Here is a 21,105-nt window from a genome sequence, read left to right as displayed (position 1 = left end):
CTGTTGGCATGCATTTTCTATCTCCTGTTGTAATTTGTAGACCACATCCTCTCTACAGTTTGGGGTTCTGTATACCACTCCCGTCAGGGTCTTTTACCCTTGCAGTTCCTTAGCTCTACCCACAATGATTCAACACCTTCTGACCCTGTCAGCTCTTTCTAATGATTTGATTTCATTATTTTTTTAAACCAACAGAGTAATGCCATCCCCTCTGCCTTCCTGCCTGTCCTTTCAATACAATGTGTATCCTTGGTAATTAGTTCCCAGCTATAATCTTCTTTGAGCCAAGATTCCTACAACATCATACCTGCCAATCTGCAACTGTGCTACAAGTTCATCTACCTCATTCCGTGTACTGTGCACATTCAGATACAACATCTTCAGTTTTTGTCACCTTTTATGTTGCAACTCATCCTGTTGACTGCAATTTCGCCCGATCAGCTGCCTCTCCTCACTACACATTGCCTCTGTTTGTAAACCAGCCACCTCATCTTCAGCAGTAATGTTATAAGACTGCTTCGGTAGTGTCACCTGGGAGGTATTTCAAGCTGAGAACATCTCCAAATATACAGGCGGTCACAAGCTTCATTTGGAAGTGCATTGAAGACATTGTTCCACAAGAATCGGTCCAGGTCTACGCAAACCAGATAAACAGTTCAGTGCATGTTGCTCTCAGCCTTCACCTCCGGAGACCAGGAGCTCCAGAGATGCCACTATGGTTTACATAGAGCCATCACGGTGGCAAAATGGCAACACGGGAACGAAATCCAGTCACAGCTCTGCAACAATGACACATACAGCGTATGGCAGGGACTGTCCACCATCGCGGACTTCGAGAGAAATCGCAGCAGTACAGCCAACACTGCTGCCTCACTCCTGGACAAGCTAATTTTTTTTTAACCTCGATTCGAGGTTGACAGGACTGAACCCTTGAGGAGTGCCACTGACGAGACCTGCACCTCGGTTATCTCCGAGGCGGAGGTAAATAGAGCATTCCAACATGTCAACAGCCACCAGGCAGCGGGACGGACCCCTACAATTTGCCTACCGACGGAACTGGTCTACCAACAATGCCATAGCCACAGCACTACACACCATCCTCACTCACCTGGAGAAAGGGGATGTATACGTTAGAATGCTGCTCCTGGACTACAGTTCAGCATTTAACACCGTAATTCCCTCCAGACTTGACAGGAAACTCAGAGACCTTGGCCTTCCCCTGCCTTGTGCAGCTGGATCCTAGACTTCCTATTGGATTACCAACAGGTGGTAAGGATGGGTTTCCTCACCTCTGCCCCTCGACACAGGTGCTCCCAAGGGTTGTGTCCTGTGTCCCCTTCTCTACTCCCTTTACACCCACGACTGTACTGCCACACATAGCTCCAATCTGCTGAGCAAAGTCACAGATCACAAAACAGTGATTGGCCTTATTTCTAGCGGTGACGAGACAGTCTGCAGAGGAGAGTTTGACACCCTGACACAGTGGTGCCAGGATAACAACCTCTCCCTCAGTGTCCAATAAACAAAACAGCTGATTGTGGATGAGTGGAGGAAGGATTAAAGGCTCGCCGTGATCAACATCAATGGGTCTGCAGTTGAGAGGGTGAGTAGTTTCACGTTCCTCAGTAAATACATCACCGATGTTCTCACCTGGACTGTACACACCGGCTGTGTGGCAAAAAAGTACAACAGCGTCTCTTCCATCTCAGGTGACTGAAGAAGTTTGGCATGAGCCCCCAAATCCTCAAGACATTCTACAGGGCGCTACTGACTGGCCGTATCAGTGCCTGGTAAGGGAACTGCACCAACCTTGATCACTGGGCACTGCAGAGAGTGGTACGAACAGCCCAGCGCATCTGTGGACGTGAACTTCCCTCCACTGAGGACATTTACAGCAGCAGGAGCAGAGGAAAAGGTGCTGCTTCTGTCTGGCAAACAGTACCACAGCATTAAAGCCAGGACCAACAGGCTACAAGCCATTAGACTTTTAAATTCACATGTCTGTACATTGTGACGGAGTCATAACGCAAAGATTTTTACTCCCTTCTGTTGTGGGATGGATGTAAGATTTAAATAAATTTTATCATCCGTCTTTCATACTTCTTGCATTGAAATATACACAGCTCAGGACAGTAGTTGCACCATGCTCAACCTTTTGATTCCTGACTTTTGTCTGAGGTCTTACCAACATCTGTCTCCACAACCCCTCCACTAAATGCTTTGGCACTCTGGTTCCCATCCCCCTGCAGTTCTAGCTTAAACCCCACTGTGCAGCATTAACAAACCTTCCCACTACAATACTAGTCCCCCTCTAATTCAGGTGCAAACCGCCCCTTTTGTATACGCCCTACCTTCCCTGGAAGAGAGCCCAATAATCCAAAAATCTTTTGCTCTCCTTCCTACACCAACTCCTTAGCCACGTATTAAACTGTATAATCTTCTCAGTCTGGTCTCACTAGCATATGGCATGGGTAGCAACCTGAGATCAAATCCTGAAGGTTCTGCCCTTTAACTTAGCACCCAACTCCCTGAATTCTCTATGGAGAACCTTGTCACTTGCCCTACCCCTGTCACTGGTACCTACATGGACTCTGGCTGTTCACCCTCCCACTTCAGAATGCTGAGGACTCAATCTGAGATATCCTGACCCTGGCACCCAGGAGGCAATGGACCATCGGGGAATCTCATTCTCACTCACAAAACCTCCTGTCCGTTCCCCAAACTCGCGCTCCACGTAGCAAACCTGGGAAAAATTCTCTGGCTTATACCTTCAATCATCCTGTCCAGATCTATCAAGTCACTCCAATGAGAAAAGCCCGAGCTCAGTCACCCTCCCCTCGTAAAACATAGGGATCAGGAATTCAGGCCAAGTCTGAGTGTATATTCCTGCGGTGGAGTTGGTCACCTGGTGGGGGTGATGTAAAGGTTATTGAGGGCTGGGGAAGAGGGTGTGTTTCTACCTTTGGAGAGTTTGTCGTGTTTCTCGAGGAAGCTGAACCATTCCTTACAGCAGGTCAGCTCCTCGTTCTTATCGCTCGGGATGTCCTCCTTGCAGGCCAGCTTCAGCTGGGCCAGGTCCTCCAAAGTGATATTGGACGACAGGTCCTCCAGCAAGGCAGCAAATTGTCCTGGCACGGTGTCCGTCATGGTCTGTATGGGGGAGAGAGAGAGAAACGGTCAGAGAAATGGCAAGACGATAGACTGGAGTCGGGATGAGAGGAAGGGGGGGGGGGGGGGGAGTCAAAATGAGGAGTGACGAAGTGGGGGAGCTTTGACGGGGTAAATGGAAGAGGGGACGAGGGGATGGGGGTGGTGAAGAGTTAAAGACAGGCAGAAAGAGTAGGGAGGAGGAGAAGAATTGGAGGATAGGGGAGAGGAAGGGCTGATGAGGTTGGTGCCAGAGGAAGGTTTCAGAAAGGAGATTTGAGAGGGGTTGTAAGTAGGGTGGGGAGAGATGGGATGGGAGGGGGGAAGGTATGGTAGTGGTTGGAGTTGCAGAGGGAGTGGGGAGTAAGACATGGGGAGGACTGGGGGGAATCTGACAGACAGAGAGAGAGAAAAATGGAAACAGGCAGAGGAGGTCGAAGGCGAATCTGCCCACGTCTCCTCTCCCAACTCTATATCCTGGCACACAATGTGTAGTGGTTAGCTCAGCGTTATTGTAGTTGCAGATCAGAATCCCATTCCAATGCCATCGTGACCGAGTGGGGTTTCTCTGGGTGCTCTGATTTCCTCCCACAGTTCAAAGACCAACCGGGTAGGTTGTTAATTGTTCCATGATTAGGTTAGGGGTTAAATCCGGGGTTGCTAAACAGTGCGGTTCGAAGGGCCGTTTCCACACTGTCTTCCAAAAAAAATAAATCCCCTTTGTCAGGCTCTTGTCTTACCTTCTTCTAGAACCATTTCCCAGTCCTCCTCCCTCCACCTCTCACCACCTTCCCCTCTTGAACAGACAATTGCAACTCGCTCCTGTCCACAGCTCCCTCCACCCAGCGAGATGATCCCATCACCGCCCCCCCCCCCCCCCAGACTCCGACTTTGTCAACAATTCCACATCCAACCTGCGGTTGCCCTGACAACCAGGTTTCCCTGTGGTGCCTGGGGAGAGGTTGCCAGGGTAACCGTTTGGCCCACTGCATGCTGAACCTGAGCTTAAGGTCGAATCTCAGGGAAGGGCTGGGCCTGGGGGCTGATCCAGGCTAGGCCCAGTTCAGTGAGGGGCAAGAATTGAACAAAACAGGGAGCAGCTGTCCCACAGAGCAGAGGTGAGCACCATAAAACATCGGCCATTCAGCCCATTGAGTCTGCTCACCAATCTGATTTATTATCCCTCTCAAGCCCATTGCCTTCTCCCCGTAACCTGTGATGCTCTGACTAATCAACAACTTGGCCTCCACAGCCGCCTGTGGCCATGAATTCCATAGATTCACAGCCTCTGGCTAAAGAAACCCCTCCTCATCCCTCTGGTCCTAGACTCCCCCACTACTGGAAACATCTTCTCCACATTCACTCTATCTGAGCCTTTCAATATTTGGTAGGTAATGCCTGGGGCGCTGTCCCAAAGGGGGTGCTCTGTCTGAGAGAGCAGGGAATGCCTGGGGCGCTGTCCCAAAGGGAGGTGGTGAGCCCTGGGGGGGGGGGGGGGGGGTGCTCTGTCTGAGAGAGCAGGGAATGCCTGGGGGCCCTGTCCCAAAGGGAGGTGGGAGGGAGAGAGTGCGAGGCCCAGGCTGAGATTAACTCCGAAAGTAATCTGTGCTTTGCCAAGGACAATAACCATCCCCCCCACAATCGGGATTCCTGCTGGGAAGGGTTAACCAGATGGTGAAAGGTGCAGCAATCTCCCAGAGCTAGTTATCATTCTGGGAGCATCACAGAACCTCAGCACGTGATTCCTGTGCCACAGAACAACACCGTATCCATTCAAGCTCGCTTCAATGGAGCCTCTGACAAACAGGCCAGTTTGACAGACAGACAGACAGACAGCAGCGAGCACCCCCAGTCTGTAACTCAGTACCAGACACCCAGCCGCCTTGATTAGATCGCCTGCAATTCAATCGCAGCAATATGTGATTTTTTAGGTATTGATTTTATTTAGAGAAACAGTGTGGAACAGGCCCTGCCCAACATCACCCAGCAACCACTAGCCCAAAATACAGCACAATTTACAGTGACCTACCAGCCAGTATGTCTTTGGAATATGGGAGGAAACCAGAGCACCCGGAGGAAACCCACTTGCACACAAGAAGGATGCACTAACTTCGTACAGACATTGTCAGAATTGAACTCTCAACTCCATAAGTGAGCTGTCACAGCTTCCCACTAACCCACAGGTTCCCGTGGTGCCTCAACTAGATCCCAGGCTGGAACCCAAACCCTACACATGCTGTTGATTATGTAAACACCCCGATCCCTCAATGAGATCTCAGCCCGCAACCCACTTCCAGGGATTTGCCCTTCTGAATATTGGGCGTGACTCTATAAGTGCTCAGAGAGTCGTAGTTCAGAGTTCAATAGTACTCAGGGAGTCAGAGTTCAACTCTGGCGTCCTCTGTAACCAAGTTTCTATGTTGTTCCTGTGTCTGCGTTTCCTCCAGTGGCTCTGGTTTCATCCCACACCCAAAGACGTACCAGTTAGTAGGTTAACTGGTCACTGTAAATTGTCCTGTGATTAGGCTTGGGCTAAATTGGTGCGATACTGGTCGGTGTGGCTCAAAGAGCTGGAAGGACCTGTTTTGTACCTCTAAATAAAATCAAATGGATATAACCCATAGAGCACTTGATTAGATCCCAGCCTGTAACACATTCCTGGGGATCTATTTAACCTACAAACTCCATATTAGGTTGCATTGGAATGCTGTAAGCTTTGCCGGTCTGCCTCACCATTTCCGACAGGATTCCAGTTGTGTCACCCAGTGCACTGCCTGCCGGGGAGCTGGCTACAGATTAGATGATCCTGCAGCCATTGTTTGGAAGATGCTCTGATGCAGGGTGGGGGCGGGGTGGGGATGGGAAGGAAGAGGCGTTCCCAGGTCCCGTGGTTGATGGGGAGACTAAGAGTTCCTGCTGGGACCACAGACAATGAGGTCATTCAGGCAAGCACAATCTGTGACTCATTGGCAGGCAGATCACACCAGCCCAATTGCTGGCTGTTCACCATCGCACCCCACCCCACCCCTCTCCATCTCCCCCTCCTCCAGCCACTCTCCCCTATCCTCCGCATCTCTCCCTCTCACACCCACCATCTCGCTCACTTGTTCCTGCCTCCTGTTCACCCCTGCAAGCCGTGAGTCTGTTATCATCGCCCCCCCACCCCCACACAGTCCATGTGCATGTTTTGTTACAATGCTTAATGGCTTCGTGGTTCCAGAACTTTCCGTCCTGTCTCATTACCCGGCCGTCCGGGCGACATCCTCTCCTGGCACGGACCCAGCACAGAGCAGCCAGTGGAACTAAACAATCAAATCAGCGAGGGAGGAGGGGAGAGAGAGAGGGTGGAGGGATGAATTGGAGGAGGGGAAAAGTAGGTCGGGGGGGAGGATGAGGGGACAAGGGAGAGGGGACAGACCGGGGGGAGGGACGAGGGTATGAGGGGCGGGGAGGAGGTGTGCGGGGGCCACCCCAGAAAACACACACTCACATTCTCCCTCTCCCTGTTACACGAACACACACACACTCACAAACCCCCTCTCCATTACACAAACACACACATTTAACTACTTCCCTCTAACACACACATACTCCCTCTCCGTTACAAACCCTTACTCTCTCTCCTACACACGATCTCACACACTCATAACAGTCACAGAATCCAACACACTCACATACATCCCCTCCCCGTCACACCAGCAGACACCCACACATTCTGTCACTCAGCTTCCCTCTCCCTCACACCTGTACTCTCTCCCCCCTCACGCCCGTGCTACATTGCCTCCACCTGCGCCCTCTCCCCCACCCGCACACTCACTCCCTATCCCTCGCACACGCTCACTCCCTATCCCTCGCACACGCTCACACTCACTCCCTCGCACACGCTCACACTCACTCCCTATCCCTCGCACACGCTCACTCACTCCCTATCCCTCGCACACGCTCACTCACTCCCTATCCCTTGAACACACTCACTCACTCCCTATCCCTCGCACACGCTCGCACACTATCCCTCACACATGTTCACACTCATTCCCTATCCCTCGCACCCGCACACACTCACTCCCTATCCCTCACACACTCACTCCCTATTGCACACAGTAACTGACCTAATAATGCACGCATCCTTACGCTCCCTCCCTATCCCTCGCTCACTCACTATCCCTCGCACACACTCACTCCCTATCCCCCTCGCACACACTCACTCCCTATCCCCCTCGCACACACTCACTCCCTATCCCCTCGCACACGCTCACTCACTCCCTATCCCCCTCGCACACGCTCACTCACTCCCTATCCCTCGCACACGCTCACTCACTCCCTATCCCTCGCACACGCTCACTCACTCCCTATCCCTCGCACACACTCGCTCACTATCCCTCACACATGTTCACACTCATTCCCTATCCCTCGCACCCGCACACACTCACTCCCTATCCCTCACACACTCACTCCCTATTGCACACAGTACCTGACCTAATAACGCACGCATCCTTACGCTCCCTCCCTATCCCTCGCTCACACTCACTCCCTATCCCCCTCGCACACACTCACTCCCTATCCCCTCGCACACACTCACTCCCTATCCCCCTCGCACACGCTCACACTCACTCCCTATCCCCCTCGCACACGCTCACACTCACTCCCTATCCCCCTCGCACACGCTCACACTCACTCCCTATCCCCCTCGCACACGCTCACACTCACTCCCTATCCCCCTCGCACACGCTCACTCCCTATCCCCCTCGCACACGCTCACTCCCTATCCCCCTCGCACATGCTCACACTCACATCCTATCCCCTCGCACACACTCACTCCCTATCCCTCGCTCACACCCTATCCCCCTCGCACACCCTATCCCCCTCGCACACACTCACTCCCTATCCCTCGCTCACACGCACACCCTATCCCTAGCTCACACTCACTCCCTATCCCCCTCGCACATGCTCACACTCACATCCTATCCCCTCGCACACACTCACTCCCTATCCCTCGCTCACACTCACTCCCTATCCCTCGCTCACACGCACACCCTATCCCTAGCTCACACTCACTCCCTATCCCCCTCGCACATGCTCACACTCACATCCTATCCCCTCGCACACACTCACTCCCTATCCCTCGCTCACACTCACACCCTATCCCTAGCTCACACTCACTCCCTATCCCCCTCGCACACGCTCACACTCACATCCTATCCCCTCGCACACACTCACTCCCTATCCCCTCGCACACACTCACTCCCTATCCCCTCGCACACACTCACTCCCTATCCCCCTCGCACACGCTCACACTCACTCCCTATCCCTCTCGCACACGCTCACACTCACTCCCTATCCCTCTCGCACACGCTCACACTCACTCCTTATCCCCCTCGCACACGCTCACACTCACTCCCTATCCCCCTCACACACGCTCACACTCACTCCCTATCCCCCTCGCACACGCTCCCACTCACTCCCTATCCCCCTCGCACACGCTCACTCCCTATCCCCCTCGCACACACTCACACTCACTCCCTATCCCCCTCGCACACGCTCACTCCCTATCCCCCTCGCACACGCTCACACCCTATCCCCTCGCACACACTCCCTATCCCTCGCTCACACACACCCTATCCCTATCTCACACTCACTCCCTATCCCCCTCGCACACGCTCACACTCACATCCTATCCCCTCGCACACACTCACTCCCTATCCCTCGCTCACACGCACACCCTATCCCTAGCTCACACTCACTCCCTATCCCCCTCGCACACGCTCACACTCACATCCTATCCCCTCGCACACACTCACTCCCTATCCCTCGCTCACACTCACACCCTATCCCTATCTCACACTCACTCCCTATCCCCCTCGCACACGCTCACACTCACATCCTATCCCCTCGCACACACTCACTCCCTATCCCTCGCTCACACGCACACCCTATCCCTCGCTCACACTCACTCCCTATCCCCCTCGCACACGCTCACACTCACATCCTATCCCCTCGCACACACTCACTCCCTATCCCTCGCTCACACTCACACCCTATCCCCTCGCACACACACACACTCATTCCCTATCGCATACAGTAACTGACCTAATAACGCACGCATCCTTGTTCCGACACTCTGTGTCTGTGTCTGTTTCTGTCTCGCAGACACGGTCACGCAAGCATCTTATTTGCACACAGACACGTTCGGCCACGGGGCTTCTCGAATAGCGGGGCACAGGATCAGCGCAACAATGCTGTTGTTCCCCACCCCTGTCTGCCCGTGTGCGCAGAGAGAGGCCGTGATTTGTCAGTCCCTGACCTTCCAAACATTTCCCGTCTCGGCCCAGCCCACAACGTCTAATAGCCGAGCGGTCGGCCAGCTCATCCCCGCGTCGCCTCCCGCAGCGGAGCGGAATGGCAAGGAAAGGCATTTCAGTGAAGGGAGAGGCCGGCTCCCTGTCGCACGGCCCGGGCATGGAGGGGCGCAGGACGGAGACGGGGGCGGCAGGCACAAAGTCAAGCTGACCAGAATGCAGATGGGGAAGGAGGGGAGATGTTCTCTCCTACCGGTAGCTGGCTCGTTCCTGTGGGCAGATGGTCGCTGGGCGCCGGAGACAGCCACCTCCCCGAAGCCGCTCGTTCCCCTCTTCCCCGGGGGCAAGGATGCGAGAGAGAAGGACAGCGGGAGGGAGAGGGCGGGAGGGCGGCAGGAGCAGCTCGCTCATTGGCGGAGGCTCCGTGCGGACAGCGGGGAGCGGCGATCCGATAGGCTGCCGGCCTGGCAGGGTGACGTCAGGGGAGAGGCAGAGGGAGGGAGAGGAGGTAGAGGAGGGGAGGGAGTGGGAAAGAGGAATGGGAGGAAGTGGAATAGAGGGAGTGGGAGAGAAAGGAGGGAGGGGAGAGAAAGAGTAGTGAGTAGGAGGGAAACGGGAGTGGGGTGTGGGGCAGAAAGGGAGGTTGAGAGGGGTAGGGAGGGAGAGCAGTGGAGGGAATGGAGCGAGTGCGATGCGCAGAGGAGGGGGAGTGGGGATGGATAGAGGGAGGGAGAGGGGAGTGAGGGTGGAGGGAGTGGGAGGAGAGAGGGTGGAGGGGAGGGGGTTGTGGAAGTGGGAAGGGTTAGAGGGAGGGAGCAGATGAGGATGGGGAGAGGGAGAGGAGATGGAGGATGGGGAGAGGGAGAGGGAACGGTAGAGGGCTGGAGGGAGCTGAGTAAGGAGATGGGGGGAGAGAGTGGGAGGGGGAAAGAGGAGGGGGACAGGGAGAGGAAGGTGGGAGGGGAGAGAGAGGACAGGTACAGGGAGAGAGAGTGGCGGAGAGGGAGGGAGGGAAGCTAGGAGAGGAGGGGACAGGGAGTAGATGGATTGCAAGAGGGAGACAGCAGAGAGAGTGTATGTGTCAGGGACAGATGCAAAAAGTGAGGGAGGGAGACAAAGAGGCAGGATAGAGAGAGTTACTGAGAGGCAGAGAAATGAGGGGAGGGACGGGGAAAGAGATGGGACAGGGAGAAAATGAGAGGGGCTGAAAAGGAGAGAGAATGAGTGGAGGGGCAGGGCAAGAGTGATGGGGAAGGAGGAAGAATGGAGACAGTGAGAAGGTGGATGAATGGGAACAGACAGAGAAGGGTCAGGATTCTGAGGGAGGGAGAGATGAGGAAGAAGAGAGCACAGGAGGAAGGGACGTAATGGATGGAGAGTACGGTGGGGGATATTGCAGAGAGAAGTGGAGGGAGGAAACAGTGGAGGGGGTGGAGTACAGAGACTGTGTGTCGTAGGCAGCAGGAGCACAACAAAATGAGAGGGGTGGGTGGGAAAGGGGGAGTATCTTCTCTCAGAAGATGCTGAGAGTATGGAACCAGGAGGTGAATGCGGTCTTGATCTCAATATTTCAAAGAGGTACATGGATGGGAGGAGTGTGGAGGGCTATTGTCTGGCTGTGGGTCAATGGGACTCAGCAGAATGTAGTTCAGCATGGATGAGGTAGGCTGATGGGCCTGTTTCTCTGCTGTGGTGTTCTCTGACCATGACACCATGCTCTATGACTATGATATTACGCTCTATGATCAACAAACTCACTCGTAAGGCCAGTGATATTGTGGGGATGGAACTGGACTCTCTGACGGTGGTGTCTGAAAAGAGGATGCTGTCCAAGTTGCATGCCATCTTGGACAATGTCTCCCATCCACTACATAATGGACTGGTTGGGCACAGGAGTACATTCAGCCAGAGACTCATTCCACCGAGATGCAACACTGAGCATCACAGGAAATCATTCCTGCCTGTGAAAACTTTACATCTCCTCCCTTGGAGGGTCAGACACCCTGAGCCAACAGGCTGGTCCTGGACTTATTTCCTGGCATAATTTACATATTACTATTTAATTATTTATGATTTTATATTGCTATATTTATACTCTCTTCTTGGTTGGGGCAACTGTAACGAAAATCAATTTCCCTCGGGATCAATAAAGTATGACTATGACTATGACCATGACACCATGTTCTACAACCATGACACCCTGTTCTATGACCCAGACACCATCCTCTATGACCCAGACACCATGTTCTATGACCATGACTCTATGCTCTCTGACCATAGACTATGTTCTATGACCATGACACTATGAGAGAAGGTGGGATATAGACTGAGGGGAAGGAAGGAAGAGGGTGAGAGAGGGATTCAGAAGTGGAGAGAAGAACAGAGAGATAAAAAAAAAGGGAGATGGAAAGAAATGGGCAAAAGGAATTGTGGGAGAGATGGACGATACTTTGAGAAAGAGAATATGAAAGAAGTAAGTAAGTGAGATAGAGAGAGTTGGAGGGCAATTTGGATTGAAACAACACACACAAAATGCTGGAAGAACTCAGGGGGCCAGGCAGCATCTATGGAAAAGAGTAAACAGTCAACATTTCGGGCTGAGACCCTTTGGCAGAGTCCTGAAGGGCTTTCATAGTAAACACAATAGAATCAATGAAAATCTGCACACAAAGAACAAATTGTGGAAATACAGAAGGAAAAACAAAATAATAAATATAAATAAATTGTACATAATATTGAGACACCAGTTGTCAAGGGCTTGAAAGTGACTCCATAGGTTGTGGGATCAGTTCAGAGTTGAGTTCAATGAAGTTCACTCCCCTGGTCCAGGAGCCTGATGGTTGAGGGGTAATAACTGTTCCATGACTTCCTGTACCTTGTAGGCTCTGTGTAAGGCAGTGCACAGTGCTAGGAGACTCTATCTTTACACCTTTGTCAATACAGGGTTGAATGTAAGTTTGCAGATGATGTGAAGATGGTGATGTCATCAATATTGAAGAGGATAGTCTTGCACTGTTGATTATTGATACATGGGGAGAGCAAAGCAGATGCGATGTGATGTTGGCCAATATGTAGCAATGTATATTCTGAGTATGACATTCACTGTAAATGGTGATGCCTGAGCGAGTACTGAGCAGAAGAGACCTTGGTGAATCAGTTTCCCTGGCAGTCTTGTGCTTCGGACTCAGCACGTTTATCATTGTGGCCTGGGGTCAATTCCCACTCAGAGAAGATTCTTTCAGGTGGCATGCTAGCGTAGTGGTTAACATAATGCTGTTACAGCTCCAGTGACTCCCATCTGGGAGCAGACTACATAGCATTCACGTCAGGACCGTCAGACTGAACAGACACTTCCTTTCCCCAAGCAGTGAGGCTGATCGCCCCCACCAGTACTAATTATTTCCTAGCGCCACCTTTTGGACAGACACCCAGTCTACATACAGAAGCTCTCCTGTGTTTCTGCAGAATATTTATTGTGTGTTTTAGCGTTGTTATTGTGTTCTTATCTTCGTATCGGATCCAGAGCAACAATTACTTCATTCTCTTCACACCTGTGTAGAGGAAATGACATTAAACAACTCGAAGCAACTGGGGTTCAATTCCCACCAGGGCCAATATATCCTTCCTGCCACCGGGTGTTCTGGTTCCAAGGACGTCCGTGTCAGTGGGTTAATTGGTCACACGGTACTCGTTGGGCTGCAATGCCTGTTACCATTCTGCGTCTCTAAATTAAAGTTAAAATTTAAATTAAACCCCAAGATCTCTGAACATGGCAGCAAAGATGGTAAAGAAGACATATTGGAAACTCCTCCTCACCTGCCTATCACCTCCCCCTGGGTCCCTTCCTCCTCTCATAGTCTACTCTCCTCTCCTGTCAGATTCCTTTATTCCATAGCACTTCACCTTCCCACCCACCTGGCCCCATCTATCAGCTTCTAGCTAGTCCTCCTACCCCTCCCCTCCCCTCCTCTCTTCATTCTGGTGTCGTCCCCCTCCCCCTTCCTTTCCAGTCCTGATGAAGGGTCTTGGATCAAAATGTCTACTTTTTATCCACGGATGCTGCCTGAGCTGTTGAGTGACTCCAGCATGCTGACACTGGATCCTTGCCTTCGGAAGCCAGGACTAATAACGTAGAGCTGGGAAGTCTTGGGATACTTTCCGACCACGTTGGCTAGGCCGCAGCTGGAGAGCTGTCTACAGTTCCGATCACCACACTGCAGGGAAGATACAACTGCACTGTGCAATGTGCAGGGGTTTGTCAGGGGGTGTTGCCTGGGTTGGGGCGTGTCAACGAGAAGACATTGGATAGTTTGTGTTTGTCTGTTTATTTATTTATAGAAAAACAGTGCAGAACAGGCCCTTGCGACCCATTGAGCCATCTGACTTACCCCTAGTTTAATCACGGACCAATTTACAATGACCAATTGACCTACTAACTGGGTGTTTGGACTGTGGGAGGAAATCGGAGTGCCTGGAGGAACCCATGGACAGGACGTACAGACTCTTTACAGGATGATGTTGGAAATGAACTCTGAACTCTGACAGCCTGAGTGTGCTAACCACGATATCATCATGCCTTTTGATTCGAGTGAAGCAGGCTGAGGCTGAGGGGACAGCTGATGTTGATTACAACAGAATGGGAGGAATAGATAGGGGAGATAGTAAGAAACCGCAGAGCTGTCGAAGCCCACACGGCCTGAGTTTAAGGTCAGGAGGAAGCGGTTTTCCGGATATCTGAGGACTAGAAGATTCTGCCTATGAGGGTGGTGGCGGCAGACTCTCCCACTTGAATCAAATGCGATGGACCGAGGGATGGAACATGGAATTGGTAATACACTCAGTGGCCACCTTATTAGCTGCACCTGTACACCTGCTCCTTAGTGCAAATATCCAGTCAGCAACTCAATGCAGAAAAGCAGGCAGACATGGTCAAGAGGTTCAGTTGTTGTTCAGACCAAACATCAGAATGGGAGTAAATGTGATCTGAGTGTCTTTGAATGTGGAATGATTGTTGGTACCAGACAGGGTGGTTTGAGTATCTTAGAAACTGCTGATCTCCTAGGATTTCCATGCACAACAGTCTGTAGTGTTTACAGAGAATGGTGTGAAAAGCAAAACCATGCAGTGAGCAGAAGTTCTGAGGGTGAAAATGAGAGAGGTCAGAGGAGAATGGCCAGATTGGTTCAAGCTGACAGGAAGGTGACAGTAACTCAAATAACCACACGTTACCACAGTGGTGTGCAGAGGAGCATCTCTGAGTGAACAACACGTTGCACCTTGTGGGAATGACGGCAGAGGAGCAGAAGGTCTCAGTAGCAACTTTATTTAAGTGCAGGAGGTACTGAATGAAATGGCCTCTGAGTGCAGACGGCTATTTGTTAGTCAGCAGAGAGAAAGTGGCTGGAAGGGCCAGTTTCTCTGTTCTATGACAATGTGACTAGGAAGGACACAGAGAGTCATGGAAAGATAAAAAGAGAGAGGGATAGGGAGAGATGGGGATGAGGACAGAACAAATGTAACTGATGGACAGATGGTAGGGATTTTTGGCGCTAGGAGGTTATAGAGATAGGGAGATGTGTAGGGGCTGGAGGGGTTTTCAGAAATGGGAAGAGGTGTAGGGGTTGGAGGGGGCTACAGAGATAGGGAGGGCTGTAGGAGATGGTGGGGTTACAGAGATGGGGCGGGGGTGATGTAGGGGCCGGAAGAGGTTACAGAGACAGGGAAGGGTGTGGACACTGGAGGGGGTTTCAGAGATGGGGAGGGGTGTAGTGGGTTACAAAGATAATGCCGTACAACACAGGATCAGAATTAGTCCACTCCATCATGGCTGATCCATTTTCCCTCTCAGCCTCAGTCTCCTGCCTTCTCCCCATATCCCTTCATGCCCTGACCAACCAAGAATCTCTCAACCTCTGCTTTAAATACACATAAAAATTTGGCCTTCACAGTTGCCTGTGGAGGGTTACAGAGATGGGAGATGGTGGTTTACAGAGACAGAGGGGCGGAGTTTACAGAGACGGGGGTGGATGGTTACAGAGACGGGGGTAGATGGTTACAGAGACGGGGGTGGAGTGTTACAGAGACAGGGTAGTGGACGGTTACAGAGACAGCGGGTGGATGGTTACAGAGACGGGGGTGGAGGGTTACAGAGACGGGGGTGGACGGTTACAGAGACGGGGGTGGATGGTTACAGAGACGCGGGTGGATGGTTACAGAGACAGTGGAGTGGAGGGTTACAGAGATAGTGGGGTAGAGGATTACAAAGATGGGGTGGAGAGTTACAGAGATGGGTTGGAGGGTCACAGAGACGGGGTGGAGGGTTACACAGAGGGGTTGGAGGGTCACAGCGACAGCGGGTGGAGGTTTACAGAGACTGGAGGTGGATGGTTACAGAGACAGCGGGGGTGGATGGTTATAGAGACGGGAGTGGAGGGTTACAGAGACGGGGTGGAGGGTTACAGAGACAGCAGGTGGAGGTTTACAGAGACAGGAGGTGGACGGTTACAGAGTCAGCGGGGGTGGATGGTTATAGAGACGGGAGTGGAGGGTTACAGAGACAGGGGTGTAGAGGATTACAGAGACGGGGGGGTGGAGGTTTACAGAGATAAGGGGTGGAGGGTTTACAGAGACGGGGGAGGATGGTTTACAGAGACAGAAGGGTGGAGGGTTACAGAGACAGGGCGGTAGAGGATTACAGAGACAGTGGGGTGGAGGGTTACAGAGACAGTGGGGTGGAGGGTTAAGGAGACGGGGGGTGGGGGGTTTACGGAGACAGGGGGGTGAATGGTTACAGAGACAGGAGGTGGAGGGTTACAGAGACAGGCGGGTAGAGGATTACAGAGACAGTGGGGTGGATGGTTACAGAGACGGGGGTGGATGGTTACAGAGACAGGGGGTGGAGGGTTACACAGATGGGTTTGAGGGACACAGTGACAGCGGGTGGAGGTTTACAGAGACAGGAGGTGGACGGTTACAGAGTCAGTGGGGTAGAATGTTATAGAGACGGTAGTGGAGGGTTACAGAGACAGTGGGGTAGAGGATTCCAGAGACAGGGGGTGGATGGTTACAGAGACGGGGGGTGGAGGTTTACAGCGACAGGGGCGTGAAGGGTTACACAGACAGGGGGATAGAGGGTTTACAGAGACGGGGGGTGAAGGGTTACAGAGACGGGGGTGGAGGGTTACAGAGACAGGAGGTGGAGGGTTACAGAGACAGGGGGATAGAGGGTTTACAGAGACGGGTGTGGATGGTTACAGAGACAGTGGGGTGGAGGGTTACAGAAACGGTGGGGTGAATGGTACAGAGACGGGGGTGGATGGTTACAGAGACGGGGATGGAGGGTTACAGAGACAGGAGGTAGATGGTTACAGAGACAGGAGTGGGTGGTTACAGAGACACGGGGTGGAGGGTTTACAGGGACAGGGGGGGTGACTGGTTACAGAGACGGGGTGAATGGTTACAGGGACAGGGGGGTGGAGGGTTAAAGAGACAGGGGGATAGAGGGTTTACAGAGACAGGGGGGTGGAGGGTTACAGAGACAGGGGGGTGGACGGTTACAGTGACGGGGTGGATGGTTACAGAGACAGGGGAGTGGAGGTTTACAGAGACGGGGTGGAGGGTTACAGACACGAGGGTGGATGGTTACAGAGACAGGGGAGTGGAGGGTTACAGAGACAGCGGGGTAGAGGATTACAGAGACGGGGTAGAGGGTTACAGAGATGGGTTGGAGGGTCACAGAGACAGGGGGTGGAGGGTTTTCAGAGACGGGGGGTGAAGGGTTACACAGACGGGTTGGAGGGTCACAGAGACAGCAGGTGGAGGTTTACAGAGACAGGAGGTGGACGGTTACAGAGTCAGTGGGGTGGATGGTTATAGAGACAGGGGGTGGAGGGTTTACAGAGATAGCGGGGTGGAGGGTTTACAGACATGGGGGGGGTGGATGGTTACAGAGACAGCGGGGTGGAGGGTTACAGAGACAGGGGGTGGAGGTTTACAGAGACAGGAGGTGGACGGTTACAGAGTCAGCGGGGTGGAGGGTTACAGAGACAGGGGAGTGGAGGGTTACAGAGACAGCGGGGTAGAAGATGACAGAGGCGGGGTGGAGGGTTACAGAGATGGGTTGGAGGGTCACAGAGACAGGGGGTGGAGGTTTACAGAGATAGGAGGTGGACGGTTACAGAGTCAGCGGGGTGGAATGTTATAGAGACGGTAGTGGAGGGTTACAGAGACAGTGGGGTAGAGGATTCCAGAGACAGGGGGTGGATGGTTACAGAGACGGGGGGTGGAGGTTTACAGCGACAGGGGGGGTGAAGGGTTATAGAGACAGGGGGATAGAGGGTTTACAGAGACAGGCGGGTGGAGGGTTACAGAGACAGGGGGGTGGAGGGTTACAGAGACAGGGGGGTGGAGGGTTACAGAGACAGGGGGATAGAGGGTTTACAGAGACAGCGGGGTGGAGGATTACAGAGACAGGAGGTTGATGGTTACAGAGACGGGAGTGGGTGGTTACAGAGACACGGGGTGGAGGGTTTACAGAGACAGGGGGTTGGACGGTTACAGTGACGGGGTGGATGGTTACAGGGACAGGGGGGTGGATGGTTACAGAGACAGGGGGGTGGACGGTTACAGTGACGGGGTGGACGGTTACAGTGACGGAGTAGAGGGTTACAGAGATGGGTTGGAGGGTCACAGAGACAGGGGGTGGAGGGTTTTCAGAGACGGGGGTGAAGGGTTACACGGACGGGTTGGAGGGTCACAGAGGCAGCAGGTGGAGGTTTACAGAGACAGGAGGTGGACGGTTACAGAGTCAGCGGGGTGGATGGTTATAGAGACGGGGTGGAGGGTTTACAGAGATAGCGGGGTGGAGGGTTTACAGACATGGGGGGGTGGATGGTTACAGAGACAGGGGGTGGAGGGTTTACAGAGACAGGGGGGTGGAGGGTTACAGAGACGGGGGTGGACGGTTACAGTGACGGGGTGGATGGTTACAGAGACAGGGGAGTGGAGGTTTACAGAGATGGGGTGGAGGGTTACAGACACGGGGGTGGATGGTTACAGAGACAGGGGAGTGGAGGTTTACAGAGACGGGGTGGAGGGTTACAGACAGGGCGGTGGAGGGTTACAGAGAAAGGGGGGTGGAGGGTTACAGAGATGGGTTGGAGGGTCACAGAGACAGGGGGTGGAGGGTTACAGAGACAGGGGGGTGGATGGTTACAGAGACGGGGGGGTGGATGGTTACAGAGACGGGGGTGGACGGTTACAGTGACGGGGTGGATGGTTACAGAGACGGGGGAGTGGAGGGTTACAGAGACAGCGGGGTAGAGGATGACAGAGACGGGGTGGATGGTTACAGAGATGGGTTGGAGGGTCACAGAGACAGGGGGGTGGAGGGTTTTCAGAGACGGGGTGGAGAGTTACACAGACGGGTTTGAGGGACACAGTGACAGCGGGTGGAGGTTTACAGAGACAGGAGGTGGATGATTATAGAGACGGGAGTGGAGGGTTACAGAGACAGGGGTGTAGAGGATTACAGAGACGGGGGGTGTGGAGGTTACAGAGATAAGGGGTGGAGGGTTTACAGAGACAGGGGGGTGGAGGGTTACAGAGACAGGCGGGTGGAGGGTTACAGAGACAGGGGGTGGAGGGTTACAGAGACAGGGGGATAGAGGGTTTACAGCGACAGCGGGGTGGAGGGTTACAGAGACAGGAGGTAGATGGTTACAGAGACGGGAGTGGGTGGTTACAGAGACACGGGGTGGAGGGTTTACAGGGACAGGGGGGTGACTGGTTACAGAGACGGGGGTGGATGGTTACAGGGACGGGGGGGGTGGAGGGTTTACAGAGACAGGGGGGTGGAGGGTTACAGAGACAGGGGGGTGGACGGTTACAGTGACGGGGTGGACGGTTACAGTGACGGAGTAGAGGGTTACAGAGATGGGTTGGAGGGTCACAGAGACAGGGGGTGGAGGGTTTTCAGAGACGGGGGTGAAGGGTTACACGGACGGGTTGGAGGGTCACAGAGACAGCAGGTGGAGGTTTACAGAGACAGGAGGTGGACGGTTACAGAGTCAGCGGGGTGGATGGTTATAGAGACGGGAGTGGAGGGTTACAGAGACAGGGGTGTAGAGGATTACAGAGACGGGGGGTGGAGGTTTACAGAGATAAGGGGTGGAGGGTTTACAGAGACGGGGAGGATGGTTTACAGAGACAGAAGGGTGGAGGGTTACAGAGACAGGGCGGTAGAGGATTACAGAGACAGTGGGGTGGAGGGTTACAGAGACAGTGGGGTGGAGGGTTAAGGAGACGGGGGGTGGGGGGGTTTACGGAGACAGGGGGGTGAATGGTTACAGAGACAGGAGGTGGAGGGTTACAGAGACAGGCGGGTAGAGGATTACAGAGACAGTGGGGTGGATGGTTACAGAGACGGGGGTGGATGTTACAGAGACAGGGGGTGGAGGGTTACACAGATGGGTTTGAGGGACACAGTGACAGCGGGTGGAGGTTTACAGAGACAGGAGGTGGACGGTTACAGAGTCAGTGGGGTGGAATGTTATAGAGACGGTAGTGGAGGGTTACAGAGACAGTGGGGTAGAGGATTCCAGAGACAGGGGGTGGATGGTTACAGAGACGGGGGGTGGAGGTTTACAGCGACAGGGGCGTGAAGGGTTACACAGACAGGGGATAGAGGGTTTACAGAGACAGGGGGGTGAAGGGTTACAGAGACGGGGGTGGAGGGTTACAGAGACAGGAGGTGGAGGGTTACAGAGACAGGGGGATAGAGGGTTTACAGAGACGGGTGTGGATGGTTACAGAGACAGTGGGTGGAGGGTTACAGAAACGGTGGGGTGAATGGTACAGAGACGGGGGTGGATGGTTACAGAGACGGGATGGAGGGTTACAGAGACAGGAGGTAGATGGTTACAGAGACAGGAGTGGGTGGTTACAGAGACAGGGGGGTGGACGGTTACAGTGACGGGTGGATGGTTACAGAGACAGGGGAGTGGAGGTTTACAGAGACGGGGTGGAGGGTTACAGACACGAGGGTGGATGGTTAGAGAGACAGGGGAGTGGACGGTTACAGTGACGGGGTGGATGGTTACAGAGACAGGGGAGTGGAGGGTTACAGAGACAGCGGGGTAGAGGATTACAGAGACGGGTAGAGGGTTACAGAGATGGGTTGGAGGGTCACAGAGACAGGGGGTGGAGGGTTTTCAGAGACGGGGGTGAAGGTTACACAGACGGGTTGGAGGTCACAGAGACAGCAGGTGGAGGTTTACAGAGACAGGAGGTGGACGGTTACAGAGTCAGTGGGGTGGATGGTTATAGAGACAGGGGGTGGAGGGTTTACAGAGATAGCGGGGTGGAGGGTTTACAGACATGGGGGGGGTGGATGGTTACAGAGACAGCGGGGTGGAGGGTTACAGAGACAGGGGGTGGAGGTTTACAGAGACAGGAGGTGGACGGTTACAGAGTCAGCGGGGTGGAGGGTTACAGAGACAGGGGAGTGGAGGGTTACAGAGACAGCGGGGTAGAAGATGACAGAGGCGGGGTGGAGGGTTACAGAGATGGGTTGGAGGGTCACAGAGACAGGGGGTGGAGGTTTACAGAGATAGGAGGTGGACGGTTACAGAGTCAGCGGGGTGGAATGTTATAGAGACGGTAG

At 53.4% G+C, this 21,105-nt stretch overlaps 1 protein-coding gene across 2 annotated transcripts in view; it reads right to left on the bottom strand.

Moving 5' to 3' along the window:
• Nucleotides 1-9,832, bottom strand: part of LOC140195226 (astrocytic phosphoprotein PEA-15) — a 33,434-nt gene extending 23,602 nt beyond the window's left edge. Inside the window, exons 1-2 of one of the 2 annotated variants that reach the window (XM_072253229.1) lie at nt 9,697-9,832; nt 2,961-3,150 (exon numbers count right to left, since the gene is read on the bottom strand). In XM_072253229.1, the coding sequence (XP_072109330.1) occupies nt 2,961-3,147 (187 nt within the window). In that variant the 5' untranslated portion in view covers nt 3,148-3,150; nt 9,697-9,832. Of the gene's footprint in view, nt 1-2,960; nt 3,151-9,234; nt 9,405-9,696 lie in introns of those variants that run through there. The other variant, XM_072253230.1, reaches the window with a different exon arrangement.
• Between the last annotated feature and the right edge of the window lie 11,273 nt (nt 9,833-21,105).

This window comes from Mobula birostris, chromosome 3, assembly GCF_030028105.1.
Source record: "Mobula birostris isolate sMobBir1 chromosome 3, sMobBir1.hap1, whole genome shotgun sequence".
In the NCBI taxonomy this organism is placed as follows: Eukaryota; Metazoa; Chordata; class Chondrichthyes; order Myliobatiformes; family Myliobatidae; genus Mobula; species Mobula birostris.
The sequence above is the reverse complement of the archived record's forward strand: the minus strand, read 5'-3'. Positions and strand labels throughout refer to the sequence as shown.